The sequence below is a fragment of the Ciconia boyciana genome, chromosome 4 (assembly GCF_034638445.1).
Source record: "Ciconia boyciana chromosome 4, ASM3463844v1, whole genome shotgun sequence".
Lineage (NCBI taxonomy): Eukaryota > Metazoa > Chordata > Aves > Ciconiiformes > Ciconiidae > Ciconia > Ciconia boyciana.
In genome coordinates, this window is record NC_132937.1 from 15014368 (window position 1) to 15028243 (window position 13876).

At 46.4% G+C, this 13876-nt stretch overlaps 1 protein-coding gene across 3 annotated transcripts in view; it reads right to left on the reverse strand.

The window, feature by feature from the left end:
• Nucleotides 1–13876, reverse strand: part of CTIF (cap binding complex dependent translation initiation factor) — a 150590-nt gene that overhangs the window by 115168 nt on the left and 21546 nt on the right. For all 3 annotated transcript variants that reach the window (XM_072859615.1, XM_072859614.1, XM_072859616.1), the window contains exon 3: nt 8995–9078. In XM_072859615.1, the coding sequence (XP_072715716.1) occupies nt 8995–9078 (84 nt within the window). The remainder of the gene's footprint in view (nt 1–8994; nt 9079–13876) is intronic.

The following is a 13876-nucleotide window of genomic DNA, read 5'->3' on the forward strand; positions in this document are numbered from 1 at the left end:
AGTCTTGCAGGCATCCTGAGAAGTGAGAAATATCTCATTTGACATGGGAAAGATGTGCACCAACTGAAAAGGTGGTTGGGAGAAATGAACCTTCACCACCTAGATGTTCAAAGGATTAATTACCAATTTACTGTATCCTACACACTGAACATCCTGTTCATCCATGTATTAAAAATTTCTGTGCCAAATGCTACAATGGGACCAAGTCAGCATATGCATTCTTCACTTTAAAAGACACACTGAAAATAAACATCACCATTCGGTTATATTCAGTTGACCCAACTTTTGGTCATGGTTGCCTGCAGACAACCTGAGGTTATGCAAATTCCAGAAATGTGGCTGGCCACAATAAAACCCTTGTGAGAAACAGGGAGATTGGTACCACCATGCATCAGCATCCAAACTCACCGAGACAAGCCAGCGGATACGGCACGAACCAGTTAGATAAAAAACACAGGTACCCTTTCACTAAATCAGCTTGTCTCCTGGCTCTAACTCATGGCCTGGGGTCTTTTTCCTGTTCACGTTCCTTATCTTTATCACACCCTATTAATATTTATATTTAAAACCAAATTATTTTAAAAATAAAAATTGTGGAACTTGTTGGAACTTCTGTTGAGGCTGAAACAGTCCAACCGAGTATGGCCTAAATACACCCCATGTTCAAACTCACCAGCACAGCCAAGCTCAATATTTTACCTAAATTTCTGACTAATTGCCAAAGATGAACAACTTTTTACTCCTACCTCGCTGTCGGGGATTCAAATCTCCAGAACAGAAATAGGTCCACCAGAAACTCTCCCAGATATTTCTGGTGGCTTTGTGTCCTCTAATAAAGCCCTTTCATGCTAAAATGAACCCTCTCTTCAGACCTCCTTTCTGCGGGAGCAGGGAAGCTCACACCAGCCTCATGGGTGATGCTGGAGAAGCAGGCGAGAGTATGCAGGTAATGATCGTTCCTTAAAAAACAACCGAGGAACAAAAACCCTCCACCAGCATCATTGCAAAAACCATAAAAACCCCATCCCAAACCCATACAGGAAGCTGGACTTCAGCAGAAAGCCAAGGCTCCATGGCGGTGATGAGACATGGCACTGCTCACCCTCCATCCTGCAGCATGGCCACCTACATGTCTCCCACACAGTGCTCTTGCTAAATTAATTCAGCATGTTGCAGGAACAGATTTGTCTGCAGCTCTGACAAAAGCTGAAGAAACAGTTGTAATGGCACAAAGGTCTCCATCCCATGCCCTTGCCTCCTGCCAACCCAATCCCCCATCATCTGGCCCCGTTACTCTCTGCCGTGCCCTCAAAAGACCAAGATTCTCCTAGTCTCTCCCAACACCCCAAACAACCCTTGAACTCTTGTTCCCAGCTCTTATTTGGGCTCCTCCACCTACCATTCATGGTCTACACTTACCAGCAGGAGATGGGATCTCTGAGCCATACTTTGGGGCTTGGAGGGAAACGTCACCCCCTCCAGAGACTGATTCCCAGCAGCTGCTCTCATCCACGCCAATCCTTCTGGCCAAGCTCTGCACCCTCTTGGGAACAGTGAAGCTTGTGCACATTAACACTGCCAGCCACCCTCTTTCGGAAACTAGCTGTCAAATCTAACATTTGCATTTTAATTAGCAATAATAATGTTTCACTTACACTGCAATTTTCACCTTTGCAGCTAGCTCTTTGAAACATGAACTAATTAATCCCGCTCCCTTTGCCAGCTCAAGAGTTAATACTTTCTGCTGCTTCAGTGCAAGTTTGAAAATCCCATTTGCAGAAAAAGGAGATAACTTTCCCCAATGCACAGGCAATAAACGGAAATGCGGTGACCACCTATGTGGTTGCTCTCAGTGACAATAAGTATGGGTGAAGTGGGCTGTGTTGGTAGAGGTGTAGACCAAGCATGGCAATGCCACTAGCTTTAAGTGGCCTGAAGACATCAGTGGATTCTTCATGTGATTCATGGTCAATTGTATGTAAAAATCTCTATATTCAATGTACAGCATTCACAGCCTAAGATGGGACAGAGGAAAAGGAAAGACAACAAAAAGCTAGAGGACTCCTCAGGACACAAAAGCCTCTGAGATACCAGGACACAAAAGCCTCTGAGATACCACCCAGCATTAACAACTGTTCTACCACGGCACCTACAAAGAGCAACCTAGACCAAGCTGTGGGGTGTCCTTCAAATGACTCCCAAACTTTGAGTCTTAATCCTGGTCAGAAGAGAAGACAGCTATCATGTAAAAGGTCCTTTTTGAGATTTTTCCACAGCAGAGGTTTTCATATGTGCAGCTAGATCTTGCAGTTATGCAGAATTTTGACACCGGACTCCAAGTATTTAATGCAAAATCTCCTTGCTCTTCTAGACCTATTCTAGAACAACCATTCCAATTTTCCTATGGAAAAATAATGATTTATATGAAAACAATTATTTTAATAATTTTAAAAGCACCTTTTACAAAAAAATATAAGATTACTCTAAACATTTTAGTAGGGACAAATTTCCAGCTTCCTTCTTCGCAATGTATTGCATAAAGCTATAAGAAAAACAGAAAACTTACTTACCCTTATAAAATATATCATGCAGAAAAAACAACCACTTTGGTTCTGCTCCTTCCCTCCCCAGGTCCATTTCCACCTTCCCCAGCCCTCTCCAATCTGGTATGGTACCTGCTCACTGCTTTGGTAAAGGCACAGCAGAAGGGACACCAAGTATCGCTTGGAACTCTTCTACCAGGAAAATTAAGGTTTTACCTATACCTGTGCCACAATATGGGACCAAAGGACCTGATGGGCTTGGAAGTAGGAGGTTAAGCCTACAAGATCTTTCTGGACTCCCCATGAAAGGGCCCAGCCTGTGTGGTTGTGTTCCCTCTGGACATCAGAAGAGATGTGTTAGCCAAGGATGTATTAGCTAGCTCATTTATGTGCATGGATGAGGATGAGAAGGGGCACTGAAAGCACCCAGAATGGCACCGAGAACTTCAGATGTGCCATGGAAACCCAGCAGCAAGCCCCTGCCCAAGCCTTGTGGCTCATGTCATCCCTTCCCTGCCAAGAGCTTTGGCATTTGTCGACCTATTCAACCAAATCTGGAAGAAGAATGGAGGTCTCAAAGGTAACTCAGCTACAGCAAGTTTCATAAAACAAAAGTGCGGGAAGCTCTCCCTTCAATGGGCAGACAGGCATCCTCCTGTCCGCTCTACACAAATGGAAACTGGGGGCGATGAAACATCCTCCCATGTGAGTCACTAGTGACACCAGGCCTAGAAGACACCTTCCTCCATCCTTTGTAAGCAGCAACAGTTCTCCTAAATCAGGCAGCAAAGCAGTGAAGCATTTCACTCCCAGATCTTCAGACACTCAAACAGGTGTCTGCTTCACAAGGGGCGGTGCTGCTTCACAAGGTGTATCCTGAACAGAAGTCCCAGAGAAAGTTAAACCTATATATTAGCTAAAGGACTTGATTTATTTCTCAGCAGTGCTCTCAGACCGTAATTGAACGGGGCTGCATTCACTACATGGAGGGAGTGTCACCCAGCAATTACAGGCAGAAAACCATTAAGTGACTGGTTTTCTCAGAGCTGCTCTTTGATCATGGGCAGGTCACCCCACTTAAAGATTTAATTTCTTCCTCCGTCAGGCAGGGCTACACCAACCTGTATTCACTGGCAAAGCCTCAAAGTAACTCCTTGTCTTTTGCTTTCTCTTTTTCTTTTGGAAACAACACAACAGCGACTGCAGCGTCTGCCAGTACCCACTTGTCCCAACAGGTCTTCAGCATGGTGGCCAACTTCAACCAAATTCAGTGTACAAACTGGCCCTGGGCTATGATACAAGCGGGTCGGTGAGATGGAGAACCCCAAACTGCCCCCAGAATCATCCCTCATGTTTTGCTGAGCAAGAAAATCACTGTGCTTCAGATCTGGACCCAAGGATGGGCAACTAAAGCCAGACACAGGCTGTCTACCAACACAGGCGAATGAATTACATCTTCGGTCAGGAGATCCTGCCAGCCTCTTCGCAAGCAGTGCCCACCCACTCTCCAGCACTGATCTGGTTAGCCAAGGATTTGGGGCATTACACGCTGCCTGCTGATGTCAGTGGATTTAAGCCGGCAAGTGGACAACTTCACCACCGACTTGAGAAGTTTACATGACGGCAGTGCTGGTCGCAGGAGCCTCAGTCCAGCTCTGGACCTAGTGATGTGGCCACTGCCTGAGACTGTGATCCCTTGCCACCTGCCTCTGCAGCATCCGTCAGGGAGGATTTCCTGGTGTTTGACCCCAGGTGGTCAAGCAGCACTGATGCAAAAAAAAAATCTGAAATTGCAAGAGAAATCTGCACTGATACTTTGGTTTTTCCACTTTCTACAAAATTAAGTTCCACTGTGCATTGAAATCTGCTGTTTCCCAAGAGACAACCTTCACACATCGCCCCATCCCTACTATTGCCTTTGCTTTTGCAATGTAGCAGCTTTTCCAGCCATGACTTCATATGGTTGGAAGCCAAGGGCTCATCATCGGAGGGGGTTTTGAGGCTCAGATGAGACACATGAAAGAGGGACCTGAAAGGTTTAAGTGGATCTGCTCTGCTCCCACCCCACGCACAGCAGTCAAAGACACTTCCCCCAGCTGCACCTCCCCAGATGCAGGCAGGTCAGATGTCCTCTGCCTACAGTCTGAGCTCACACGATGCGAAGCATCTCCTGCCTGGAAACGTTTTGGCACTAGCACAGCACTGTGCTTCTTTGAGTCATGGAGACATCGGAAATAAAGTATCACGTGATATTACATTTGATTTTGTGGGAACTTCTCATGCTTTCCTTATCAGCAGGGCTTGGGCTTGGGTTCAGACATCCTTTTGCAGGACATGCCAGGCTCGGTGACAATGGCACACAATCCCTGCAAAGCCCTCTACATCTCTACGCTACCGAACAGCGGAGGACACTCAACATCTTATGCTGTTAACTTGATAGCGCAGCCCTTGGGATGCTCTTGACCCTGGCCAGCTAATCATCTCCAACCAATGGCCAGCTAATCATCTCCAATGAACGCCCAAGAGTGGAAACCCACCACCTCTGCCTGCCACAGGCGTGCTGCTGTTTCTACTGGCTCAATGGGAAGGCAAACCAAGTCATCTCCTCCACCACCAGCTCCTCAGGGAGGACAGCAGAAGGGTGCTACCAGCAGGGTGTAGGATAATCCAGATGTGATCCACACACCCTGCCTGCTCCTTCACTGCTCAGTAGATAGGCAACATGACCATCAACTGGAGAAGCTTCCACGGTCCCCAATCATGCAACAAGACCCTGCTGCACCTGGTGGGACATGGACACACATGCAAATAAGCAGTAAAAGAAATTGCAGTCCCATTTACTGCCAACAACACAGGCTTTTGCTTGGTGACGATGGGTGACAGCCATCCACCATGGGGGAAGGGATGGACTTGGCCAGGAAGGAGGATGTTCAGCTCTCCCTCTCCCACCACCTGGAGAAATGGGACAAACCTGCAGAGTTGCTCTGGTTTTTGTTAATGCCCTTTACATAAGGGGAGCCTGGGATGGAGCTGCTGCCAGGCCTTTCATGTACCAAGAACTCCGCTGGCTCTCTAAATACATACCATACCAGAAGTCTTTTACTTAATGAATTGCTCTCAGAAATATATCAAAGAGCTTCCTACTTGCAACAGCCTCACAAGGGGAATGCAAATGAAGTATTATATAAAATCTTCCCACTGGGTTTTTTAGAAAAAAAAAATCCAAACATAAAAAGATTTAAAATTATTCCATTATCTAAACTTTCCTCATTTATAGAGGCAATACGGTGCTCAGATAGTATCTTGCATACATCGATGGAGTGGTCTTCACCCCAGAGGCTCACACGGTGCTGGCAGACCTTCTGGGGGTATCGCCCAAATGCAGCAGGGCTTAGCAGAGCACAGCAATGCCATGCAGCAAACGAAAGTGTTCACAGTAGGAAACAAGGAAAATTATAGATGAGCTGAATGTAATTGTGAGGCCAGGATTTTCTCAGTGCACCAGGAGTTCATGAAATGTATCTCATGAGATCCTCCATGAGCAGACCACCTTCTTGCAGCCACCTGCCCAGAGAACTGTAAAGACCAGAATAAAAGGTTTCCAGGGGGAATTTTCTCCATTTTTAAGCCACTGCTTTGTACGGGATGCACAAGCGCCAGCCTATGGGCACTGACCCCCATATAGTCTCTCACAGCTGCTAAGCAGATGTCTCACCAATGAATGCAAGAGCGGGGCAAGTATGAGGTGGTCTTTCCCAGAGATACCCAATAACATTGGAAAAGCAGCAATTTAGGAATATCCTGGACTGCAGGTTGCATCAAGACACCTTATTATTACCCTTAAATTGCAGATTATCCAGGAATTGCTCTCAGCCCCACATTTATACAACATCCTGTGGATGCTTATATACACACATATTATATATAAATGTCTATATAAATACATAATACACCTATACACACAAAAAAATCTATCTTTTATTTTTAACCTTGCTGGATCCTAGAGACAAGAATTTCAAAAGCATCAGGTACTTAGGGATGCAGAGGGGGATTTTCAGGCATGAGAAAGTGAGCTTCACTCTAGGCTACCCTATAACCTTTAGGAAGCCATTTACTTGGAAAATGTGGCCCTGGACTACTCTGCCTTCACAGAAAAGGAACCAGATGCTGAATATATTTCCAGGACTAACCTAGATTTCCATATAAATGTCCTTTCTGACCACCAGGTTAGAACTGTGTGAGGCATATCATGGTCACCAATACATAACCCACATTTTCACAGTACCTGAAGCCAGCAGAAATCTCACATCCAAGTATTTTTCAACTAAGACTGGTGCATATTGCACAACCAGCAATGCAAAAATCTCAGCTGGAAATAAAATAGGAAAAACAGGAATTTGATTTTCCAACCAAACCCCTCAAAATCCATAAAAAAATGCAACAAAAAACCCTTAAAATTCCTTGGGAAATAATTAGCCAGCTTTTTCCTTAGCAGGTTTGAAGAGTGATTGATAATTTACATTCAAGACAAACACCTTATTAATGATTTATTTTTTTTTTTACGTTTAAAGCTACTAGTGAAAAATCAACAGCCAGAAATGGTAATAAACTGAAGCTAGTCCTCACCAGCAGCATTTCACTCGTAACAGCAAGAGAAACGCTTGCCTGGACAGAAGAACAATAGCTTGCAGCTCCTCTTTGGTGCCAAGGAAAATTTGTTACTTGCTGTTAAAGGAAGCCCAACATGGAGAGAGATAATTATTAGCTCCGCTGCAGGCTGGGAGAGCACCCAAACGCAGGGAAATCAGCTTGGGCATCAGTGAATGTTATTTGTATATAGAAAACAAGCTCCGTGCTGGAGGAGATCAAATAGGTTTAATGCCAGAAAAAAAACCAAACCAAACCAAACCAATAAAAAAACCACAAGTTGAAACCAAAGAGAGCATGGCACAAGGTAGATGGAAGATGTCAGGGCTGTGTTGATTGGAGTCAGGAAAGCATCACTCGTGTGTGACTCCTGCATCCTCCTGTGGTACCCACCAGAGACTGGCACATCAGCTGAGCCCTGGGTGAAGAGCCAGGGACCTTCTTCCCCAGGGAAGACAGCCGGTCCTGCTAATGCTGCGAGCAACCCAAGGAGGCTCGATGGAAACAGCCAGCCTCCCAGCTGAATTTCAAGCAGCCAGCTGCGACACTGTGAGGGAGCCCGGACGAGGTTTTGCTTCCAAATATTTCAGAGCAGATCAAAGCTTTAATAAATTAAATCCACAATTCCATCTGGCACCTTCAGAGGCTCATCTGAAGCAACATCTCCGTACAGCACGCACCTTCCTACACAACAAGATCTTGTCTTTGTCTTGTGCAGGTGTTTGTATAGATGCTCCCAGCATCCTTGCATCCAGGCACATGGCAGGAAGGGGACATGTAAGCCCCCATCCCGTAGCCCAGCAGCTTCCAGCACGGCTCTGCATGGGAAGAAGCTGTGCCCAAAATGGGATGTGGGAGCTGCAATACGCACTGCTTAGACCAGCACATCCTCTTGTACCGCCCTGCAAGGTTCTTCCCACGGATCCCACACATGGGACTGAAGCCGAGAGGACATCAAGAAGGGCAAGAGCACCAAAACCACGAGCCTGAAGGCCCTTCTCTAGGTGGGATGTCCATCAGCCACAGCAACTGCAAATGTCGCTTCACCCTTTCCTGCAGCTGGCTCAGTCTCATATCTCCTCGGGTTAACACTGCTCTTACAGGGTTGATGGTCTCATGGTGGCACAGCAGCTCCTCAGCCATGTGACAATGGTCAAACCCATGCCTCCACCCTACCCAACCCTCTCCCACGCCAGTGCTCACATGGAGGAGGGAAAGCCACCTCCAGCAATGCCAGCAGCGCTTCGTAAATACTCTTCACTGATGTTCACACCACGTACAATCACCAAAACCAACTCGCACCTGGCTTCTGTCATTGCAAACCCAACACAGGCTCTCAGCACATGCAATTTTGCTTCTTCTCCCAGTTCACCCTCTCAGCTATTTAATCCTCTTCCCTGCAACACCATCCTTGTGCTGCAGCACATAACCAAGAAGCACAGCTACACAAAGACCCCCTCATCCCTACATCTCATACTTCCAAGTCAGCTTTGATGCTCCAAATAGATCCCTTGCACAGGTGGCAATAAGAAGCTCTTCAGGAATAAATGGGACCCTCCATATTTTTTCCCCTCTGTCACAGAGCAATAAGCTCCTGGTCAAAGCATCCATCCGCACATCAGGATGTTGCCCATCTCCCATGCTTTTGGTGGGAGCAAGCTTTCGGATGCCGAGCAGAGGGACACGTCTCCCCTTCCACAGGAGACACAAAGCTGGCAGCACGGGCAGGCTCTGCGCTGCCAGATGAAGCAATACAAGAACAAAAGCAAAGGTTTGGTGAGGAAGAGCTAAACACAACCCCTACCTGATTGTGGTCGTGAGACGACGAGCCCTTCCCTCGGGATGGGGAACAGCTGCCATCAAGCTGCTCACTACAATCCGCCGTCCACTATAAAAGGGATAAAAAAAGGGATTGTGTAAAATAATAGCCGTGCTGGGGAAAACTGCTATGTCAGTCCACAGCACACAGCAAATGCCATCCGGCCTCGGGCATCACTGTACGTGTGCGGCCCCCCCCTTTTTGAGGATGATCCCAAAGGCTTTGGCTTGGAAACGCTCCACCCGCCGACAGTGAGCAGAGGGAAGATGCAGGAACAATTGCAGGAAGGCACTCGAAATGATGCTTTGCAATAAAAACCATCCCCAGTATTTCCTGGCAGACTCCAACGGTGTTTGGTATCTCAGGCGCGTGGTACACACCAGGACAGCTTGACTTGATTACTCTTTTCCATGGAGTCTTCCATGGAAAGTTGGGAATTTTCTGCTTTTCCCAATTCTGTTCGCTTCAGGGACAGATATGAGTCCTGAGCTGCCAAAAACCTGTGTTTTTATTTTAAACAAACCAGAAAACAGAGCTCAAAGCTGCAGGTTTGGCCATTGCCGTATGCTGCAGCTGTGATGTGCATCCTGCACGGCAGCCCTGCTGTCACACCAGCTTCGCCCCATGGTGAAGGACATGGGCATCAGGGGACTTCCTGGCCATAGGGGGAGGTCAGCAGGACAGCACATCCCATGGCAGAGGGGAGCAGCTCTGGAATATGACCTGCTGTTTCCCCCAAGGTTTGACAGCAAGGTGCCTCCACCAAAATAATTCAATTTGGGGTCATTTGGGGTTTTTCCCCCCCGCAAAGAAATGAAGGGTTGCATCATACAAAAAAACCAAAATACACACACAAAAAAACCAAAAACCAAAACCCAAAACAATCAAGCAAACAAACATAAAAGATACTGCTTAATCCTAAAGTCATTTTGCTGTCACCCTGAAGCTGAGACTGAACCTTGGTGACCAGTCCCATTTCTGAGGTCTTTCATTCTGGAAGCACTTGGCTGCTCCAGGGGCACTCACTGCTTGGATGCCATCACCAAGGCTGATGTGCCAAGAAAAATGAAAATTCAATTCCGTACAAACAGCAACTACCTGAGTGCTTCTTGACAAGTACAGATGGGCCCACAAATAAGAGGAAGAGCCACCACCAGAACTGCTCACCATCCCTGCACAGCTCTGCCCCCACCGGAGAGCCCACACTAGCTCAACCAGATGGGAAACATCAGACTCGCCTTTAATGAGCTCTTTAACGAGATGCCCATTGCTCTCCTGCCACCTCTGCTGACCTACCTGGAGAAGCTCATGATGCTATCATGCTTGAGAGCCTTCTGCTAGACCTATGCATATCTCCTTTAACAATTTTGAGTGCAACCACATGCCTGGAAAGTTCTCTCAAGGTACAGCTCACCCATTATTATGTCCACAGCCGAAAGAAAATTGCATTTTCCCTCTGACTTTCCTCTTTTTTTTCTGGTGGGAGCAAGGCTGGAGACACCCCCATGATGGAAATGCCCACATTCTGGGATTCTCTAGACTGGAGATGGATTCAGCTCCCCTGCGAGTGGCGTGGAGGATGGAGGAGTGTACAACATACCTTTCCTTCCTTCCCCCAGCATGGAGAACACTTATCTGGGGATGTGGTATCATCCGAGCATCTCACACACACGGGTGAGTGGATTTACCCTCTCTCAGGCAGGGAAAACATTATTACAGCCACAAGGAAAAGAACCGCAGAGAGATTAAATAACTTGCCCAAAGTTAAAGATTAAGTTGCCGGCAGAACCTTGCAGTTAAAAACAATTTTCTTGGTCTCAGTCCAGTGCCTTCACCATAAACCCATCCTTTTTCCTCCAGCTCTCATTAAGAGGGAACACGTCACCTTCAATCAGGCTGGCTTCCACCAGTGTTACTCCAGCAAGCTGCAGGATATGTGAGTGCTTATTGCTTGCTTTGATAAGAAGTGATCAGGAAGAGGAAACCAGAAATAAAAATTCCTGGTTATTTCTTATACAAATCTGGGGTACAAGGTGGGAAAATGAATATCTTTGGGACACAACAGATAATTCCTTCCTAACACATCCCTTAAGACATGGCTCAATAAAAGCAGGTGACCTATGTAAAAGCCCATCCTCACTTCTTGTCCCATTACAGCCCTAAAAATATGAAATACTGCATTTTGCTGGAGTTTCACATAGAAATCCTAATTCCACATAGACACCAATGGTCTGGGGTGCAACCACATTTAGCTGCTTAATTTGAGATGCCACTAAAACGGGTCTAATTAAAGGGTTCAGTGTTCAGATCTTTCATTATTATTCATTTTTCTTTTAAAATAAAATCTGACCATCTTTAAAGGCAGCATCCCTAGCATTGTCATAAATGCAGTTTTTACCTGCAGCTGCTAAATGCAGCATAACCCCAGCAGCTCCTATTTTTCAGGGTAGGCAACAGACGGAAGTTAAAATCCCATTTCCACAACTGGAAGATGGATTTGGTTGTGGCAACCAAGGATCTTAATGCAAAAATTGTACATCGGCTGCCACGAGAATTAGCAGCTTTTGTTCTGAAGATGGGCAGAGGTGTGGACAGGCTGAAAGTAGTTATAAAACTTTGACTATTAATTTATTTCTAATTCAATAGTATATCTAAACTTGACACATTAAATAAAGCAGCACTTGCCTGTTTGACCTGAAGCCCCTCCAAACTTCAAAACCAGCCATTTTCCAGCCTCAGGTTAAAAAAATGCACTATAAAGTACTTTGGATCACTTGGTTTTTAAATTTATTTTCTCCCACGTCTAACAGCTTTGATCCTCAAATTGTAAAAGACCTCTTCAGCAAAATCTTTTCTTAAAAAGGTTCCTTTGATTGGTAATTTCTTTACACAGAGCTAATATATAAAGGGTCCAAAGCTCTGGATCAGATCCTCAGCTCCAGCAAACCTGCATAGCTCAGATAAATCAGATAAACACTGCTGATATCAGATAAGGATGGGATCCTTCATATATAGAATCACAGAATGGTTTGGGTTGGAAGGGACCTTCAAAGATCATCTAGTTCCAACCCCTCTGCCATGGGCAGGGACACCTTCAACTAGATCAGGTTGCTCAGAGCCCTGTCCAATCTGACCTTGAATGTTTTCAGGGATGGAGCATCCACAACTTCTCTGGGTAACCTGTTCCAGTGTAAAATCCTCATTGTAAAAAATTTCTTCCTTATGTCCAATCTAAATCTACTCTTTTTCAGTTTAAAACCACTGTCCCTTGCCCTGTCACTCCAGGCCTTGGTAAAAAGTCTCTCTCAGTCTTTCTTATAATCCCCCTTTTAATACTGACAGGCTGCAATAAGGTCTCCCCACAGCCTTCTCTTCTCCAGGCTGAAACCCAACTCTCTCAGCCTGTCCTCAGAGGAGATGTTCCAGCCTTCTGACCATTTCCATGGCCTCCTCTGGACCTGCCCCAACAGGTCCATGTCTTTCTTGAATGGGGGGACCCCAGAGCTGGACGCAGTACTGCAGGTGGGATCTCTGGGAGTAGAGGAGAAGAATCCCCTCCCTTGACCTGCTGGCCACACTTCTTGTGATGCAACCCAGGATATGCTTGGCTTTCTGGGCTGCAAGCACACATTGCCAGCTCATGTCCAATTTGTCACCCACCGGTGTCCCCAAGTCCTTTTTTGCAGGGCTGCTCTCAACCCATCCATCCCCCATTCTGTGCTGATATTGAGGATTGTCCCAACCCAGGTGCAGGACCTTGTTGCACTTGGCCTTGTTGAACTTCATGAAGTTCACATGGGCCCACTTCTGGGGTGGAAAGCAAGCTCCTCTCTGCTGGACTTGGGGACATTGGCTTTTGTGATCCCCACCACCAGCACATGGGGTGCACGGGGTAGGGGACAGGAGAAGTGGGCACCGCCAGCAGCTGGCAGGAGAGCGCCTTGGCCTCGCTACCCCAACCGCTCCTCCCAATTTAAAGGCAAAACAAAGCCCTAGGGAGGCAGGGCCTCATTTGTAAGCAATTAATAGACTTGAGCGTGAAATGAGAGACAAAACGACCTGCAACAAAACTTCTCTGTATGCTGGAGGAGGTTGTGGTCCTGGACAAACCCAGTCTGGACTCTGCCCTTCTCCCCATCATCATACCCCCAGCTTGGCTTTGCCACACAGTCTCGTTAGCCGTTAAGCTAACGTTAAGGCTTAATGCGAAGTTGTCCGGGGATCTCTGCTCAGGATCAGTCTTCCTCGCACCTCATATAAAGAGACAAAGACCCAAATCACACCAGCAGATGCCTCCAGCAGCTCAAACAGATCTCGGCTATCTAATGATGGCCATATCCTTACCCTTATGACCCTTCAGTCTTATTATTCTTATTGCGTTCTCATAACCAGTATGTAAGTGGTCTCTAACCTAAGTATTTTATCCTACCAGGAGCCCTGTAGGGTAGGAAAGCACCTATCACAAACAGAGGATCATGGCAGCCTTACAAGCCCAAGGGCACAGACCGGAGCTCACTGCTCCCTGCACCACAGGCTACTTATCCCCTCAACAGTTCACATCTTCAGCATCCACCTGGCACACTGTGGTACCAGAATACAAATGATTTCCCTCTGAAAAATAACCACAGTTCAGGAGGTTTCATTTCTCCTTGTGTTGGACCTAAAATGTCCATTTTAGGAATAAACCTAACTAGGACTACATCATTCCTAATGACAACACCAAACCACATCCCTACTAAAACCGTCTCTCTGTTTGCTGGGTAAGCAAACCATCCTCTGAAATACAGCAATTTTCTTCTCTGACATAACAACCATGAAGCAAGCAAACAGGTTATTACACATATTAAAATGCCCACAAAACCCACAC